The following is a 21,848-nucleotide window of genomic DNA, read 5'->3' on the forward strand; positions in this document are numbered from 1 at the left end:
ATGGGACTGTAGGTGGAGGTATAGAGTTATGGGACTGTAGGTGGAGGTATAGAGGTATGGAACTGTAGGTGGAGGTATAGAGGTATGGGACTGTAGGTGGAGGTAGAGAGGTATGGGACTGTAGGTAGAGGTAGGTGACTGTGGTTGGAGGTGGAGGTATAGAGGTATGGGACTGTATGTGCGGGTAAGGATGACAGAGGCAGAATATATTACCGTTAACCCGGTATTTATTTCCTTCACACAGTAATTTGGGGGAAAAGGGGCTGGACCAAAGCAAAGAGAGTAAAAGTGAAGGAATCCCCTCCTACCTATCTACCCACTACTGACCTATCTTAGCACCACCTGGCGCACTAGCCAAAATACAGAGGAGGGTCCTACCTATCTACCCACTACTGACCTATCTTAGCACCACCTGGCGCGCTAGCCAAAATACAGGGGAGGGTCCTACCTATCTACCCATTACTGACCTATCTTAGCACCACCTGGCACGCTAGCCAAAATACAGGGGAGGGTCCTACCTATCTACCCACTACTTACCTATCTTAGCACCACCTGACGCGCTAACCAAAATACAGAGGAGGGTCCGCCCAGGTCTTACCTTGTGGCAGAGTACATACTACGGGTATATGTATGCCCGCAGGCCTCTTGCCTAAGCACTCCCAAGGTGCCTTCCCCTTCGGGAACAAATGAAACGGAATAATACACACTTAGAGTGAACAATTTCGATAATCAAAAACAAACAGTCCTATTGGCACACACATACCTCAGAAGGACCTGCTACAAAATCACTTACAGACCAACAACAAAACACAGGACATATATGTATGCCCCCAGTACCAAGAAGCTCTCTCTCCTAACAAAGGAACACTGGCTTTTCAAGCTGCAGAAGGAGTCCTCATTGTAATAGAAACTCTCCTAGCGAGAGGGCGGGGTCAGAGCTACAATCAATGGGGTGAACCAATCAGCTGCTTGGAATCCAGAAAGCCATTTCCTGAAACGCACACATACACAAAAACTACAAACCCAAAACACAGAAACTGGGGAAAGTAACAATTGATCATATAAAATAAATGTTGTGGATTAGCTAGATAGTTGAGCAGTATGGCACAAATGACTGGGGGCTGTAGGTGAAACCTGGAATGGAGTATTTAGAATGCCCTGGGGGCTGTAGGGGAAACCTGGAATGGAGCATTTAGAAGATACTCAAGACCCTGGGGGCTGTAGGGGGAACCTGGAATGGAGCATTTAGAAGATACTCAAGGCCCTGGGGGCTGTAGGGGAAACCTGGAATGGAGCATTTAGAAGATACTCAAGGCCCTGGGGGCTGTAGGGGAAACCTGGAATGGAGCATTTAGAAGATACTCAAGGCCCTGGGGGCTGTAGGGGGAACCTGGAATGGAGCATTTAGAAGATACTCAAGGCCCTGGGGGCTGTAGGGGGAACCTGGAATGGAGCATTTAGAAGATACTCAAGGCCCTGGGGGCTGTAGGGGAAACCTGGAATGGAGCATTTAGAAGATACTCAAGGCCCTGGGGGCTGTAGGGGAAACCTGGAATGGAGCATTTAGAAGATACTCAAGGCCCTGGGGGCTGTAGGGGGAACCTGGAATGGAGCATTTAGAAGATACTCAAGGCCCTGGGGGCTGTAGGGGAAACCTGGTATGGAGCATTTAGAAGATACTCAATACCCTGGGGGCTGTAGGGGAAACCTGGAATGGAGCATTTAGAAGATACTCAAGGCCCTGGGGGCTGTAGGGGAAACCTGGAATGGAGTATTTAGAAGATACTCAAGGCCCTGGGGGCTGTAGGGGGAACCTGGAATGGAGCATTTAGAAGATACTCAAGGCCCTGGGGGCTGTAGGGGGAACCTGGAATGGAGCATTTAGAAGATACTCAAGGCCCTGGGGGCTGTAGGGGGAACCTGGAATGGAGCATTTAGAAGATACTCAAGGCCCTGGGGGCTGTAGGGGAAACCTGGAATGGAGTATTTAGAAGATACTCAAGGCCCTGGGGGCTGTAGGGGAAACCTGGAATGGAACATTTAGTAGATACTCAAGGCCCTGGGGGCTGTAGGGGAAACCTGGAATGGAACATTTAGTAGATACTCAAGGCCCTGGGGGCTGTAGGGGAAACCTGGAATGGAACATTTAGTAGATACTCAAGGCCCTGGGGGCTGTAGGGGAAACCTGGAATGGAGCATTTAGAAGATACTCAAGGCCCTGGGGGATGTAGGGGAAACCTGGAATGGAGTATTTAGAATATACATAAAGGGAAGTGAGTGGAATTAAAAACAGAGTGGTTGTCATGTCATTCAGAACTGATTAAAAAACAGACTACATGATTGAGGAAAATCATTTTTTTAATTCTATATGCTACAAAGACAAAAGCAATATCTTACCAGGATTATTCATTGAAAAATAATGATTTTGCACTATAAAACAAAAGCCTACATTAGTCATGTTTAAACAAAATAAAGTAAATAATTGTAATAATTGAATTCTCCTCTCCTGTATGTTTTCTATCTCTGTAACATGTAACGGTATAACATTATACTGAACCTGTAACAATAATGCCTGAACCTCAACACCTATCAGTTGATCTGTATAGACCTGAAAAGTTAAGGCATTTACAATGTATCAACCATAAGGCTATAGAGTATATGACCAGTATATGACTGATGTTAAAGGACAGCTGCTGAATGAATAATACAACACACATGATATTAAAACACATTCCAATCAGAATAATACATGTATCAGTTAATAGATCACATTTGATCAAATGCCACTATTGTTCCAGCAGGTGGAGCTACAATGTAACAACATACAGCATTGTGACTCACAGTTCTATATTAGAATTCCATGAGTTCCATTCTGATGGTTGTTATGGTGATCAGGTGATCTCAGCCTCACTCTTCTTCAACACGATCACCTGTTCAACACAGAAGTAGTTCATCAGCGTGGCCATGTATTTACTTATCCAATAGAGTAACATTTAGATATTTAAATCATATCAGATGATTTACGAGTCAATACTGTGTTACTTAGAATTCAATCAAAATCTCTTCCAATGGGGCTCCTGCTTATGTCCAGTTCTCCGTTATCAATACCAGGGCAAATTACGAATTATCAATAGCAGGGCTATTTAACATTTATCAATAACAGGGGAATTAACTATTTATCAATACCAGGGCTATTTACCATTTATCAATACCAGGGCCATTTACTATTTATGAATACCAGGACTATTTACTATTTATCAATACCAGGGAGTACAGTAATCAACACTAAACATGGTTCAATCAGAGCTACAGTTATCACCACTTTAAACATGGTTCAATCAGAGATACAATTATCAACACTTTACAACATGGTTCAATCAGAGCTACAGTTATCAACACATTACAACATGGTTCAATCAGAGCTACAGTTATCAACACTTTACAACATGGTTCAATCAGAGATACAGTTATCAACACTTTACAACATGGTTCAATCAGAGATACAGTTATCAACACTTTACAACATGGTTCAATCAGAGATACAGTTATCAACACTTTAAACATGGTTCAATCAGAGCTACAGTTATCAACACTTTACAACATGGTTCAATCAGAGATACAGTTATCAACACTTTACAACATGGTTCAATCAGAGATACAGTTATCAACACTTTACAACATGGTTCAATCAGAGATACAGTTATCAACACTTTACAACATGGTTCAATCAGAGATACAGTTATCAACACTTTACAACATGGTTCAATCAGAGATACAGTTATCAACACTTTACAACATGGTTCAATCAGAGATACAGTTATCAACACTTTAAACATGGTTCAATTAGAGCTACAGTTATCAACACTTTAAAAATGACTCAATCAGAGATACAGTTATCAAAACTTTAAGGACATGACTCAGTCAGAGCTACTGCAGTATTGTCAGTCCTTGTAATATAATTCTGATTTTATTTTTGAACCCCTCTTCAATTATATAATATTATGTAGCATTCTGTTGGTGGCTAGAATGTTATATAAGAATTTAAATTGAAAAACTCTGAGTGTGGAATCAAGTGTAGTTTTTTGTACCAGTTGATAAACCATGTGCCATGGAATTGGTACATTGAACATCTCCTCCCATTTATTTTGCAACCTGTATGGTGGAGCTGTCTCCATCCTCAGATGAAATTGATATATAGTTCTATTTCTGCCAGTTCCTTTCAGCCAATTTGTATCTTTAATATATGGCAGGCAAACAAGTTCCCTACCTACTCCCTTTACCTCTTGTCTCCTCCCTTTTTGTACCAGTTGATAAACCAAGCAAACAAGTTCCCTACCTTCTCCCTTTACCTCTTGTCTCCTCCCTTTTTGTACCAGTTGATAAACCAGGTAAACAAGTTCCCTACCTACTCCCTTTTCCTCTTGTCTCCTCCCTTTTTGTACCAGTTGATAAACCAGGTAAACAAGTTCCCTACCTACTCCCTTTTCCTCTTGTCTCCTCCCTTTTTGTACCAGTTGATAAACCAGGTAAACAAGTTCCCTACCTACTCCCTTTTCCTCTTGTCTCCTCCCTTTTTGTACCAGTTGATAAACCAGGTAAACAAGTTCCCTACCTACTCCCTTTACCTCTTGTCTCCTCCCTTTTTGTACCAGTTGATAAACCAGGTAAACAAGTTCCCTACCTACTCCCTTTTCCTCTTGTCTCCTCCCTTTTTGTACCAGTTGATAAACCAGGTAAACAAGTTCCCTACCTACTCCCTTTACCTCTTGTCTCCTCCCTTTTTGTACCAGTTGATAAACCAGGTAAACAAGTTCCCTACCTACTCCCTTTTCCTCTTGTCTCCTCCCTTTTTGTACCAGTTGATAAACCAGGTAAACAAGTTCCCTACCTTCTCCCTTTTCCTCTTGTCTCCTCCCTTTTTGTACCAGTTGATAAACCAGGTAAACAAGTTCCCTACCTTCTCCCTTTTCCTCTTGTCTCCTCCCTTTTTGTACCAGTTGATAAACCAGGTAAACAAGTTCCCTACCTTCTCCCTCTTCCTCTTGTCTCCTCCATTTCTGTGGTAGGGCTGCAATCAGTCGGTTGTAAGTCTGGATGGAGCAGATATTCACATATATTTTCAATAACTGCATATGTGACATAACTCATAATATCATTAATAAATATAATATTTTTTTTCTTCATTTTTTCCATAAAGAATGGTTTTTATTCATCAATATATTTGAGTTTAACCATAACATTTTATGTAATATTTGTTCTATATTTTCTGGAGGATAAAACTGAAATTGTAACCAGCTTTGTACGGCTTGTTTAAGGAAGGGCGATACTTTAAGCAAAATTTAATTTTCAATTAGTCAGAAATGAGACGTTGTAATCTGTATAAACTCACATTTATTATATAAATAGGTACGTTTAATTTTGTTTGGCTTAGAATACCAAAAAAAATGTTATGTTTTTTGCCCATATGATTTAAGTAGGAGTAGGCAGAGCCAGTCAGTCAACTGTGATAGGACCATGAGTAAGTCAACATTGATAGGACCATTAGTCAGTCAACTGTGATAGGACCATGAGTAAGTCAACATTGATAGGACCATTAGTCAGTCAACATTGATAGGACCATTAGTCAGTCAACATTGATAGGACCATGAGTAAGTCAACATTGATAGGACCATTAGTCAGTCAACATTGATATGGCCATTAGTCAGTCAACATTGATATGACCATTAGTCAGTCAACATTGATATGACCATTAGTCAGTCAACATTGATAGGACCATGAGTAAGTCAACATTGATATGACCATTAGTCAGTCAACATTGATATGACCATTAGTCAGTCAACATTGATAGGACCATTAGTCAGTCAACATTGATAGGACCATTAGTCAGTCAACATTGATAGGACCATGAGTAAGTCAACATTGATAGGACCATTAGTCAGTCAACATTGATATGGCCATTAGTCAGTCAACATTGATATGACCATTAGTCAGTCAACATTGATATGACCATTAGTCAGTCAACATTGATAGGACCATGAGTAAGTCAACATTGATATGACCATTAGTCAGTCAACATTGATATGACCATTAGTCAGTCAAAATTGATAGGACCATGAGTAAGTCAACATTGATATGACCATTAGTCAGTCAACATTGATAGGACCATTAGTCAGTCAACATTGATAGGACCATGAGTAAGTCAACATTGATAGGACCATTAGTCAGTCAAAATTGATAGGACCATGAGTAAGTCAACATTGATAGGACCATTAGTCAGTCAACATTGATAGGACCATTAGTCAGTCACCTGTGATAGGACCATTAGTCAGTCAACATTGATAGGACCATGAGTAAGTCAACATTGATAGGACCATTAGTCAGTCAACATTGATAGGACCATGAGTAAGTCAACATTGATAGGACCATTAGTCAGTCAACATTGATAGGACCATTAGTCAGTCACCTGTGATAGGACCATTAGTCAGTCAACATTGATAGGACCATGAGTAAGTCAACATTGATAGGACCATTAGTCAGTCAACATTGATAGGACCATTAGTCAGTCAACATTGATAGGACCATTAGACAGTCAACATTGATAGGACCATTAGTCAGTCAACATTGATAGGACCATTAGTCAGTCAACATTGATAGGACCATGAGTAAGTCAACATTGATAGGACCATTAGTCAGTCAACATTGATTGGACCATTAGTCAGTCAACTGTGATAGGACCATTAGTCAGTCAACATTGATAGGACCATGAGTAAGTCAACATTGATAGGACCATTAGTCAGTCAACATTGATAGGACCATTAGACAGTCAACATTGATAGGACCATTAGTCAGTCAACATTGATAGGACCATTAGTCAGTCAACATTGATAGGACCATTAGTCATTCAACATTGATAGGACCATTAGTCAGTCAACATTGATATGACCATTAGTCAGTCAACATTGATAGGACCATTAGTCAGTCAACATTGATATGACCATTAGTCAGTCAACATTGATAGGACCATTAGTCATTCAACATTGATAGGACCATTAGTCAGTCAGCATTGATATGACCATTAGTCAGTCAACATTGATAGGACCATGAGTAAGTCAACATTGATAGGACCATTAGTCAGTCAACATTGATTGGACCATTAGTCAGTCAACTGTGATAGGACCATTAGTCAGTCAACATTGATAGGACCATGAGTAAGTCAACATTGATAGGACCATTAGTCAGTCAACATTGATAGGACCATTAGACAGTCAACATTGATAGGACCATTAGTCATTCAACATTGATAGGACCATTAGTCAGTCAACATTGATATGACCATTAGTCAGTCAACATTGATAGGACCATTAGTCAGTCAACAATGATAGGACCATTAGTCAGTCAACATTGATAGGACCATTAGTCAGTCAACTGTGATAGGACCATTAGTCAGTCAATATTGATAGGACCATTAGTCATTCAACATTGATATGACCATTTGTCAGTCAACATTGATAGGACCATTAGTCATTCAACATTGATAGGACCATTAGTCAGTCAACATTGATAGGACCATTAGTCAGTCAACATTGATTGGACCATTAGTCAGTCAACATTGATAGGACCATTAGTCAGTCAACATTGATAGGACCATTAGTCAGTCAACATTGATAGGACCATTAGTCAGTCAACATTGATAGGACCATTAGTCAGTCAACATTGATAGGACCATTAGTCAGTCAACAGTGATAGGACCATTAGTCATTCAACATTGATAGGACCATTAGTCAGTCAACATTGATAGGACCATTAGTCAGTCAACATTGATAGGACCATTAGACAGTCAACAGTGATAGGACCATTAGTCAGTCAACATTGATAGGACCATTAGTCAGTCAACAGTGATAGGACCATTAGTCATTCAACATTGATAGGACCATTAGTCAGTCAACATTGATAGGACCATTAGTCAGTCAACATTGATAGGACCATTAGTCAGTCAACATTGATAGGACCATTAGTCAGTCAACATTGATATGACCATTAGTCAGTCAACATTGATAGGACCATTAGTCAGTCAACATTGATATGACCATTAGTCAGTCAACATTGATAGGACCATTAGTCATTCAACATTGATAGGACCATTAGTCAGTCAGCATTGATATGACCATTAGTCAGTCAACATTGATAGGACCATGAGTAAGTCAACATTGATAGGACCATTAGTCAGTCAACATTGATTGGACCATTAGTCAGTCAACTGTGATAGGACCATTAGTCAGTCAACATTGATAGGACCATGAGTAAGTCAACATTGATAGGACCATTAGTCAGTCAACATTGATAGGACCATTAGACAGTCAACATTGATAGGACCATTAGTCATTCAACATTGATAGGACCATTAGTCAGTCAACATTGATATGACCATTAGTCAGTCAACATTGATAGGACCATTAGTCAGTCAACAATGATAGGACCATTAGTCAGTCAACATTGATAGGACCATTAGTCAGTCAACTGTGATAGGACCATTAGTCAGTCAATATTGATAGGACCATTAGTCATTCAACATTGATATGACCATTTGTCAGTCAACATTGATAGGACCATTAGTCATTCAACATTGATAGGACCATTAGTCAGTCAACATTGATAGGACCATTAGTCAGTCAACATTGATTGGACCATTAGTCAGTCAACATTGATAGGACCATTAGTCAGTCAACATTGATAGGACCATTAGTCAGTCAACATTGATAGGACCATTAGTCAGTCAACATTGATAGGACCATTAGTCAGTCAACATTGATAGGACCATTAGTCAGTCAACAGTGATAGGACCATTAGTCATTCAACATTGATAGGACCATTAGTCAGTCAACATTGATAGGACCATTAGTCAGTCAACATTGATAGGACCATTAGACAGTCAACAGTGATAGGACCATTAGTCAGTCAACATTGATAGGACCATTAGTCAGTCAACAGTGATAGGACCATTAGTCATTCAACATTGATAGGACCATTAGTCAGTCAACATTGATAGGACCATTAGTCAGTCAACATTGATAGGACCATTAGTCAGTCAACATTGATAGGACCATTAGTCAGTCAACATTGATAGGACCATTAGTCAGTCAACAGTGATAGGACCATTAGACAGTCAACAGTGATAGGACCATTAGTCATTCAACATTGATAGGACCATTAGTCATTCAACATTGATAGGACCATTAGTCAGTCAACATTGATAGGACCATTAGTCAGTCAACATTGATAGGACCATTAGTCAGTCAACAGTGATAGGACCATTAGACAGTCAACATTGATAGGACCATTAGTCAGTCAACATTGATAGGACCATTAGTCAGTCAACATTGATAGGACCATTAGTCAGTCAACATTGATAGGACCATTAGTCAGTCAACAGTGATAGGACCATTAGTCAGTCAACAGTGATAGGACCATTAGACAGTCAACATTGATAGGACCATTAGACAGTCAACAGTGATAGGACCAAAGAGTTAATCAATGTGATTTTTCCATAAATAGACAAGTATTTTCCTCTCCATGGTTGCAGAATTGTTTCTATTTTTGTTAACTATCGATTTAAATGAATTGTGGTCAGTTAATTTAATTTTTGTAGGTGTGAATACCAAGTATGTCTACTTCACCATCCACCCATTTTATTGGTAAACTACAAGGTGGTGTAAACACTGTATTTTAATGATCCAATACATAATACGATCCAATACATACAATACACAATACAATACATACTTGTCATAATTAGGTTTTAGTCCAGAGAGGCTAGAAAAGTGACCAAGATCTTCAATGAGACTGTGCAGGGATCCAGATTGGGGACTAGACTCATCAACATACATTGAGACTCTGCAGGGATCCAGACTAGAGTCATCAACATACATTGAGACTCTGCAGGGATCCAGACTAGAGTCATCAACATACATTGAGACTCTGCAGGGATCCAGACTAGAGTCATCAACATACATTGAGACTCTGCAGGGATCCAGACTAGACTCATCAACATACATTGAGACTCTGCAGGGATCCAGCCTAGACTCATCAACATACATTGAGACTCTGCAGGGATCCAGACTAGACTCATCAACATACATTGAGACTCTGCAGGGATCCAGACTAGACTCATCAACATGCATTGACACTTTTGTTTTTCCCCCTGGATTTCCCTTGTTGTTCTTGTTGGATCTAATTTTAATAGCCAGCATTTCAATGGCCATAATAATATAATTCTGATTTACAAATGAGGCAATCCTGTATAAACTCAGGATCTCACCTTGAGCACTGCTCCTGCAGCCTTTCACCAGCAGTATGATGGTCACCAGCAGGTAGGGAGACCCCACCAGTAGACTACACAGCAGCCTGGGTAGAGACATGGACAACACTGGGACTGCTGGAGATGGAATGGGAGTTGGAACTGCAGTTGGAGAAAGAAAACAATTTAACACTGGAGATGGTGATGGAGAGAGACATGGACAACACTGGAGAGAGACATGGACAACACTGGAGATGGTGCTGGTAGAGACATGGACACCACTGGGATGGTGCTGGGTACAGACATGGACAACACTGGAGATGGTGCTGGTAGAGACATGGACAACACTGGGATGGTGCTGGGCAGAGACATGGACAACACTGGGATGGTGCTGGGCAGAGACATGGACAACACTGGGATGGTGCTGGGCAGAGACATGGACAACACTGGAGATGGTGCTGGGAGAGACATGGACAACACTGGGATGGTGCTGGGTAGAGACATGGACAACACTGGAGATGGAGATGGGCAGAGAGATGGACAACACTGGGATGGTGCTGGGCAGAGAGATGGACAACACTGGAGATGGTGCTGGGCAGAGAGATGGACAACACTGGGATGGTGATGGGCAGAGAGATGGACAACACTGGGATGGTGCTGGGCAGAGAGATGGACAACACTGGGATGGTGCTGGGCAGAGACATGGACAACACTGGAGATGGTGCTGGGCAGAGAGATGGACAACACTGGGATGGTGCTGGGCAGAGAGATGGACAACAATGGGATGGTGCTGTGCAGAGACATGGACAACACTGCTGGGATGGTGCTGGGCAGAGACATGGACAACACTGGGATGGTGCTGGGCAGAGACATGGACAACACTGGGATGGTGCTGGGCAGAGACATGGACAACACTGGGATGATGCTGGGCAGAGACATGGACAACACTGGGATGGTGCTGGGCAGAGACATGGACAACAATGGGATGGTGCTGGGCAGAGACATGGACAACACTGGGATGGTGCTGGGTAGAGAGATGGACAACACTGGAGATGGTGCTGGGCAGAGAGATGGACAACACTGGAGATGGTGCTGGGCAGAGAGATGGACAACACTGGGATGGTGCTGGGCAGAGACATGGAAAACACTGGGATGGTGCTGGGCAGAGAGATGGACAACACTGGGATGGTGCTGGGCAGAGACATGGACAACACTGGAGATGGTGCTGGGCAGAGAGATGGACAACACTGGAGATGGTGCTGGTAGAGACATGGACAACACTGGAGATGGTGATGGGTAGAGACATGGACAACACTGGAGATGGTGCTGGGCAGAGACATGGACAACACTGGAGATGGTGCTGGGCAGAGAGATGGACAACACTGGAGATGGTGCTGGGCAGAGAGATGGACAACACTGGAGATGGTGATGGGCAGAGACATGGACAACACTGCTGGGATGGTGCTGGGCAGAGACATGGACAACACTGGAGATGGTGCTGGGCAGAGAGATGGACAACACTAGGATGGTGCTGGGCAGAGAGATGGACAACACTGGGATGGTGCTGGGCAGAGAGATGGACAACACTGGGATGGTGCTGGGCAGAGACATGGACAACAATGGGATGGTGCTGGGCAGAGACATGGACAACACTGGGATGGTGCTTGGCAGAGACATGGACAACACTGGGATGATGCTGGGCAGAGACATGGACAACACTGGGATGATGCTGGGCAGAGACATGGACAACACTGGGATGGTGCTGGGCAGAGACATGGACAACAATGGGATGGTGCTGGGCAGAGACATGGACAACACTGGGATGGTGCTGGGCAGAGAGATGGACAACACTGGGATGGTGCTGGGCAGAGACATGGACAACACTGGAGATGGTGCTGGGCAGAGAGATGGACAACACTGGGATGGTGCTGGGCAGAGAGATGGACAACACTGGGATGGTGCTGGGCAGAGAGATGGACAACACTGGGATGGTGCTGGGCTGAGACATGGACAACAGTGGAGATGGTGCTGGGCAGAGAGATGGACAACACTGGAGATGTTGCTGGTAGAGACATGGACAACACTGAAGATGGTGCTGGGTAGAGACATGGACAACACTGGAGATGGTGATGGGCAGAGACATGGACAACACTGGGATGGTGCTGGGCAGAGACATGGACAACACTGGAGATGGTGCTGGGCAGAGAGATGGACAACACTGGAGATGGTGCTGGGCAGAGAGATGGACAACACTGGAGATGGTGATGGGCAGAGACATGGACAACACTGCTGGGATGGTGCTGGGCAGAGACATGGACAACACTGGAGATGGTGCTGGGCAGAGAGATGGACAACACTGGGATGGTGATGGGCAGAGAGATGGACAACACTGGGATGGTGCTGGGCAGAGAGATGGACAACACTGGGATGGTGCTGGGCAGAGACATGGACAACACTGGAGATGGTGCTGGGCTGAGACATGGACAACACTGGGATGGTGCTGGGCAGAGAGATGGACAACACTGGGATGGTGCTGGGCAGAGACATGGACAACACTGGGATGGTGCTGGGCAGAGACATGGACAACACTGGAGATGGTGCTGGGCAGAGAGATGGACAACACTGGAGATGGTGCTGGGCAGAGACATGGACAACACTGGGATGGTGATGGGCAGAGAGATGGACAACACTGGGATGGTGCTGGGCAGAGAGATGGACAACACTGGGATGGTGCTGGGCAGAGACATGGACAACACTGGAGATGGTGCTGGGCAGAGAGATGGACAACACTGGAGATGGTGCTGGGCAGAGAGATGGACAACACTGGGATGGTGCTGGGCAGAGACATGGACAACACTGGAGATGGTGCTGGGCAGAGAGATGGACAACACTGGGATGGTGCTGGGCAGAGAGATGGACAACACTGGGATGGTGCTGGGCAGAGACATGGACAACACTGGGATGGTGCTGGGCAGAGACATGGACAACACTGGGATGGTACTGGGCAGAGACATGGACAACACTGGGATGGTGCTGGGCAGAGACATGGACAACACTGGGATTGTGCTGGGCAGAGACATGGACAACACTGGGATGGTGCTGGGCAGAGACATGGACAACACTGGAGATGGTGCTGGGCAGAGACATGGACAACACTGGGATGGTGCTGGGCAGAGACATGGACAACACTGGAGATGGTGCTGGGCAGAGAGATGGACAACACTGGGATTTTGCTGGGCAGAGAGATGGACAACACTGGGATGGTGCTGGGCAGAGAGATGGACAACACTGGGATGGTGCTGGGCTGAGACATGGACAACACTGGGATGGTGCTGGGCAAAGACATGGACAACACTGGGATGGTGCTGGGCAGAGACATGGACAACACTGGGATGGTGCTGGGCAGAGACATGGACAACACTGGGATGGTGCTGGGCAGAGACATGGACAACACTGGGATGGTGATGGGCAGAGACATGGACAACACTGGGATGGTGCTGGGCAGAGACATGGACAACACTGGGATGGTGCTGGGCAGAGAGATGGACAACACTGGGAAGGTGCTGGGCAGAGACATGGACAACACTGGAGATGGTGCTGGGCAGAGAGATGGACAACACTGGAGATGGTCATGGGCAGAGACATGGACAACACTGGAGATGGTGCTGGGCAGAGAGATGGACAACACTGGAGATGGTCATGGGCAGAGAGATGGACAACACTGGGATGGTGCTGGGCAGAGAGATGGACAACACTGGAGATGGTCATGGGCAGAGACATGGACAACACTGGGATGGTGCTGGGCAGAGACATGGACAACACTGGGATGGTGCTGGGCAGAGACATGGACAACACTGGAGATGGTGATGGGCAGAGACATGGACAACACTGGGATGGTGCTGGGCAGAGACATGGACAACACTGGAGATGGTGCTGGGCAGAGAGATGGACAACACTGGAGATGGTGCTGGGCAGAGAGATGGACAACACTGGGATGGTGCTGGGCAGAGAGATGGACAACACTGGGATGGTGCTGGGCAGAGACATGGACAAAACTGGGATGGTGCTGGGCAGAGACATGGACAACACTGGGATGGTGCTGGGCAGAGACATGGACAACACTGGAGATGGTGATGGGCAGAGACATGGAGAACACTGGGATGGTGCTGGGCAGAGACATGGACAACACTGGAGATGGTGCTGGGCAGAGAGATGGACAACACTGGAGATGGTGCTGGGCAGAGAGATGGACAACACTGGAGATGGTGCTGGGCAGAGACATGGACAACACTGCTGGGATGGTGCTGGGCAGAGACATGGACAACACTGGAGATGGTGCTGGGCAGAGAGATGGACAACACTGGGATGGTGATGGGCAGAGAGATGGACAACACTGGGATGGTGCTGGGCAGAGAGATGGACAACACTGGGATGGTGCTGGGCAGAGACATGGACAACACTGGAGATGGTGCTGGGCAGAGAGATGGACAACACTGGAGATGGTGCTGGGCAGAGACATGGACAACACTAGGATGGTGATGGGCAGAGAGATGGACAACACTGGGATGGTGCTGGGCAGAGAGATGGACAACACTGGGATGGTGCTGGGCAGAGAGATGGACAACACTGGGATGGTGCTGGGCAGAGAGATGGACAACACTGGAGATGGTCATGGGCAGAGAGATGGACAACACTGGGATGGTGCTGGGCAGAGACATGGACAACACTGGAGATGGTGCTGGGCAGAGAGATGGACAACACTGGGATGGTGCTGGGCAGAGAGATGGACAACACTGGGATGGTGCTGGGCAGAGACATGGACAACACTGGCATGGGAGATGGACAACACTGGAATGGTGCTGGGCAGAGACATGGACAACACTGGAGATGGTGATGGGCAGAGAGATGGACAACACTGGGATGGTGCTGGGCAGAGACATGGACAACACTGGAGATGGTGATGGGCAGAGACATGGACAACACTGCTGGGATGGTGCTGGGGGGAGACATGGACAACACTGGAGATGGTGATGGGCAGAGAGATGGACAACACTGGAGATGGTGCTGGGCAGAGAGATGGACAACACTGGAGATGGTGATGGGCAGAGACATGGACAACACTGCTGGGATGGTTGCTGGGCAGAGACATGGACAACACTGGAGATGGTGCTGGGCAGAGAGATGGACAACACTGGGATGGTGATGGGTAGAGAGATGGACAACACTGGGATGGTGCTGGGCAGAGAGATGGACAACACTGGGATGGTGCTGGGCAGAGACATGGACAACACTGGAGATGGTGCTGGGCAGAGAGATGGACAACACTGGGATGGTGCTGGGCAGAGACATGGACAACACTGGGATGGTGCTGGGCAGAGACATGGACGACACTGGGATGGTGCTGGGCAGAGACATGGACAACACTGGGATGGTACTGGGCAGAGACATGGACAACACTGGGATGGTGCTTGGCAGAGACATGGACAACACTGGGATTGTGCTGGGCAGAGACATGGACAACACTGGGATGGTGCTGGGCAGAGACATGGACAACACTGGAGATGGTGCTGGGCAGAGAGATGGACAACACTGGAGATGGTGCTGGGCAGAGACATGGACAACACTGGGATAGTGATGGGCAGAGATGGACAACACTGGGATGGTGCTGGGCAGAGAGATGGACAACACTGGGATGGTGCTGGGCAGAGACATGGACAACCCTGGAGATGGTGCTGGGCAGAGAGATGGACAACACTGGAGATGGTGCTGGGCAGAGAGATAGACAACACTGGAGATGGTGATGGGCAGAGACATGGACAACACTGCTGGGATGGTGCTGGGCAGAGACATGGACAACACTGGAGATGGTGCTGGGCAGAGAGATGGACAACACTGGGATGGTGATGGGCAGAGAGATGGACAACACTGGGATGGTGCTGGGCAGAGAGATGGACAACACTGGGATGGTGCTGGGCAGAGACATGGACAACACTGGAGATGGTGCTGGGCAGAGAGATGGACAACACTGGGATGGTGCTGGGCAGAGAGATGGACAACACTGGGATGGTGCTGGGCAGAGACATGGACAACACTGGGATGGTGCTGGGCAGAGACATGGACAACACTGGAGATGGTGCTGGGCAGAGAGATGGACAACACTGGAGATGGTGCTGGGCAGAGACATGGACAACACTGGGATGGTGATGGGCAGAGAGATGGACAACACTGGGATGGTGCTGGGCAGAGAGATGGACAACACTGGGATGGTGCTGGGCAGAGACATGGACAACACTGGAGATGGTGCTGGGCAGAGAGATGGACAACACTGGAGATGGTGCTGGGCAGAGAGATGGACAACACTGGGATGGTGCTGGGCAGAGACATGGACAACACTGAAGATGGTGCTGGGCAGAGAGATGGACAACACTGGGATGGTGCTGGGCAGAGAGATGGACAACACTGGGATGGTGCTGGGCAGAGACATGGACAACACTGGGATGGTGCTGGGCAGAGACATGGACAACACTGGGATGGTACTGGGCAGAGACATGGACAACACTGGGATGGTGCTGGGCAGAGACATGGACAACACTGGGATTGTGCTGGGCAGAGACATGGACAACACTGGGATGGTGCTGGGCAGAGACATGAACAACACTGGAGATGGTGCTGGGCAAAGACATGGACAACACTGGGATGGTGCTGGGCAGAGACATGGACAACACTGGAGATGGTGCTGGGCAGAGAGATGGACAACACTGGGATGGTGCTGGGCAGAGAGATGGACAACACTGGGATGGTGCTGGGCAGAGAGATGGACAACACTGGGGTGGTGCTGGGCTGAGACATGGACAACACTGGGATGGTGCTGGGCAGAGACATGGACAACACTGGGATGGTGCTGGGCAGAGACATGGACAACACTGGGATGGTGCTGGGCAGAGACATGGACAACACTGGGATGGTGCTGGGCAGAGACATGGACAACACTGGGATGGTGATGGGCAGAGAGATGGACAACACTGGGATGGTGCTGGGCAGAGAGATGGACAACACTGGGATGGTGCTGGGCAGAGACATGGACAACACTGGAGATGGTGCTGGGCAGAGAGATGGACAACACTGGGATGGTGCTGGGCAGAGAGATGGACAACACTGGGATGGTGCTGGGCAGAGACATGGACAACACTGGGATGGTGCTGGGCAGAGACATGGACAACACTGGAGATGGTGCTGGGCAGAGAGATGGACAACACTGGAGATGGTGCTGGGCAGAGACATGGACAACACTGGGATGGTGATGGGCAGAGAGATGGACAACACTGGGATGGTGCTGGGCAGAGAGATGGACAACACTGGGATGGTGCTGGGCAGAGACATGGACAACACTGGAGATGGTGCTGGGCAGAGAGATGGACAACACTGGAGATGGTGCTGGGCAGAGAGATGGACAACACTGGGATGGTGCTGGGCAGAGACATGGACAACACTGAAGATGGTGCTGGGCAGAGAGATGGACAACACTGGGATGGTGCTGGGCAGAGAGATGGACAACACTGGGATGGTGCTGGGCAGAGACATGGACAACACTGGGATGGTGCTGGGCAGAGACATGGACAACACTGGGATGGTACTGGGCAGAGACATGGACAACACTGGGATGGTGCTGGGCAGAGACATGGACAACACTGGGATTGTGCTGGGCAGAGACATGGACAACACTGGGATGGTGCTGGGCAGAGACATGAACAACACTGGAGATGGTGCTGGGCAAAGACATGGACAACACTGGGATGGTGCTGGGCAGAGACATGGACAACACTGGAGATGGTGCTGGGCAGAGAGATGGACAACACTGGGATGGTGCTGGGCAGAGAGATGGACAACACTGGGATGGTGCTGGGCAGAGAGATGGACAACACTGGGGTGGTGCTGGGCTGAGACATGGACAACACTGGGATTGTGCTGGGCAGAGACATGGACAACACTGGGATGGTGCTGGGCAGAGACATGGACAACACTGGGATGGTGCTGGGCAGAGACATGGACAACACTGGGATGGTGCTGGGCAGAGACATGGACAACACTGGGATGGTGATGGGCAGAGACATGGACAACACTGGGATGGTGCTGGGCAGAGACATGGACAACACTGGGATGGTGCTGGGCAGAGAGATGGACAACACTGGGATGGTGCTGGGCAGAGACATGGACAACACTGGAGATGGTGCTGGGCAGAGAGATGGACAACACTGGAGATGGTCATGGGCAGAGACATGGACAACACTGGAGATGGTGCTGGGCAGAGAGATGGACAACACTGGAGATGGTCATGGGCAGAGACATGGACAACACTGGGATGGTGCTGGGCAGAGACATGGACAACACTGGGATGGTGCTGGGCAGAGACATGGACAACACTGGAGATGATGATGGGCAGAGACATGGACAACACTGGGATGGTGCTGGGCAGAGACATGGACAACACTGGAGATGGTGCTGGGCAGAGAGATGGACAACACTGGAGATGGTGCTGGGCAGAGAGATGGACAACACTGGGATGGTGCTGGGCAGAGAGATGGACAACACTGGGATGGTGCTGGGCAGAGACATGGACAACACTGGGATGGTGCTGGGCAGAGACATGGACAACACTGGGATGGTGCTGGGCAGAGACATGGACAACACTGGGATGGTGCTGGGCAGAGACATGGACAACACTGGGATGGTGATGGGCAGAGACATGGACAACACTGGGATGGTGCTGGGCAGAGACATGGACAACACTGGGATGGTGCTGGGCAGAGACATGGACAACACTGTGATGGTGCTGGGCAGAGACATGGACAACACTGGAGATGGTGATGGGCAGAGACATGGAGAACACTGGGATGGTGCTGGGCAGAGACATGGACAACACTGGAGATGGTGCTGGGCAGAGAGATGGACAACACTGGAGATGGTGCTGGGCAGAGAGATGGACAACACTGGAGATGGTGCTGGGCAGAGACATGGACAACACTGCTGGGATGGTGCTGGGCAGAGACATGGACAACACTGGAGATGGTGCTGGGCAGAGAGATGGACAACACTGGGATGAAGATGGGCAGAGAGATGGACAACACTGGGATGGTGCTGGGCAGAGAGATGGACAACACTGGGATGGTGCTGGGCAGAGACATGGACAACACTGGAGATGGTGCTGGGCAGAGAGATGGACAACACTGGAGATGGTGCTGGGCAGAGACATGGACAACACTGGGATGGTGATGGGCAGAGAGATGGACAACACTGGGATGGTGCTGGGCAGAGAGATGGACAACACTGGGATGGTGCTGGGCAGAGAGATGGACAACACTGGGATGGTGCTGGGCAGAGAGATGGACAACACTGGAGATGGTCATGGGCAGAGAGATGGACAACACTGGGATGGTGCTGGGCAGAGACATGGACAACACTGGAGATGGTGCTGGGCAGAGAGATGGACAACACTGGGATGGTGCTGGGCAGAGAGATGGACAACACTGGGATGGTGCTGGGCAGAGACATGGACAACACTGGCATGGGAGATGGACAACACTGGAATGGTGCTGGGCAGAGACATGGACAATACTGGAGATGGTGATGGGCAGAGAGATGGACAACACTGGGATGGTGCTGGGCAGAGACATGGACAACACTGGAGATGGTGATGGGCAGAGACATGGACAACACTGCTGGGATGGTGCTGGGGGGAGACATGGACAACACTGGAGATGGTGATGGGCAGAGAGATGGACAACACTGGAGATGGTGCTGGGCAGAGAGATGGACAACACTGGAGATGGTGATGGGCAGAGACATGGACAACACTGCTGGGATGGTTGCTGGGCAGAGACATGGACAACACTGGAGATGGTGCTGGGCAGAGAGATGGACAACACTGGGATGGTGATGGGTAGAGGGATGGACAACACTGGGATGGTGCTGGGCAGAGAGATGGACAACACTGGAGATGGTGCTGGGCAGAGAGATGGACAACACTGGGATGGTGCTGGGCAGAGAGATGGACAACACTGGGATGGTGCTGGGCAGAGACATGGACGACACTGGGATGGTGCTGGGCAGAGACATGGACAACACTGGGATGGTACTGGGCAGAGACATGGACAACACTGGAGATGGTGCTTGGCAGAGACATGGACAACACTGGGATGGTGCTGGGCAGAGACATGGACAACACTGGGATGGTGCTGGGCAGAGAGATGGACAACACTGGGATGGTGCTGGGCAGAGACATGGACAACACTGGAGATGGTGCTGGGCAGAGACATGGACAACACTGCTGGGATGGTGCTGGGCAGAGAGATGGACAACACTGGAGATGGTGCTGGGCAGAGAGATGGACAACACTGGGATGGTGATGGGCAGAGAGATGGACAACACTGGGATGGTGCTGGGCAGAGAGATGGACAACACTGGGATGGTGCTGGGCAGAGACATGGACAACACTGGAGATGGTGCTGGGCAGAGAGATGGACAACACTGGAGATGGTGCTGGGCAGAGACATGGACAACACTGGGATGGTGATGGGCAGAGAGATGGACAACACTGGGATGGTGATGGGCAGAGAGATGGACAACACTGGGATGGTGCTGGGCAGAGAGATGGACAACACTGGAGATGGTCATGGGCAGAGAGATGGACAACACTGGGATGGTGCTGGGCAGAGACATGGACAACACTGGAGATGGTGCTGGGCAGAGAGATGGACAACACTGGGATGGTGCTGGGCAGAGAGATGGACAACACTGGGATGGTGCTGGGCAGAGACATGGACAACACTGGCATGGGAGATGGACAACACTGGAATGGTGCTGGGCAGAGACATGGACAACACTGGAGATGGTGATGGGCAGAGAGATGGACAACACTGGGATGGTGCTGGGCAGAGACATGGACAACACTGGAGATGGTGATGGGCAGAGACATGGACAACACTGCTGGGATGGTGCTGGGGGGAGACATGGACAACACTGGAGATGGTGATGGGCAGAGAGATGGACAACACTGGAGATGGTGCTGGGCAGAGAGATGGACAACACTGGAGATGGTGATGGGCAGAGACATGGACAACACTGCTGGGATGGTTGCTGGGCAGAGACATGGACAACACTGGAGATGGTGCTGGGCAGAGAGATGGACAACACTGGGATGGTGATGGGTAGAGATATGGACAACACTGGGATGGTGCTGGGCAGAGAGATGGACAACACTGGGATGGTGCTGGGCAGAGACATGGACAACACTGGAGATGGTGCTGGGCAGAGAGATGGACAACACTGGGATGGTGCTGGGCAGAGACATGGACAACACTGGGATGGTGCTGGGCAGAGACATGGACGACACTGGGATGGTGCTGGGCAGAGACATGGACAGCACTGGGATGGTACTGGGCAGAGACATGGACAACACTGGGATGGTGCTTGGCAGAGACATGGACAACACTGGGATTGTGCTGGGCAGAGACATGGACAACACTGGGATGGTGCTGGGCAGAGACATGGACAACAC

The 21,848-nt window shown here is 48.3% G+C and overlaps 1 protein-coding gene across 1 annotated transcript in view; it reads right to left on the minus strand.

The window, feature by feature from the left end:
* Positions 1–2,340: 2,340 nt before the first annotated feature.
* The window catches only part of LOC110518027 (Fc receptor-like protein 2), a gene marked incomplete at its 5' end in the record, with an annotated part of 60,973 nt that continues 41,465 nt past the window's right edge, over positions 2,341–21,848 (minus strand). Inside the window, 3 exon segments of the mRNA XM_036987040.1 lie at positions 2,341–2,930; positions 5,027–5,090; positions 10,316–10,456. Coding sequence (XP_036842935.1) covers positions 2,927–2,930; positions 5,027–5,090; positions 10,316–10,456 — 209 coding nt within the window.

The sequence above is a fragment of the Oncorhynchus mykiss genome, chromosome 9 (genome assembly GCF_013265735.2).
Source record: "Oncorhynchus mykiss isolate Arlee chromosome 9, USDA_OmykA_1.1, whole genome shotgun sequence".
Classification (NCBI taxonomy): domain Eukaryota; kingdom Metazoa; phylum Chordata; class Actinopteri; order Salmoniformes; family Salmonidae; genus Oncorhynchus; species Oncorhynchus mykiss.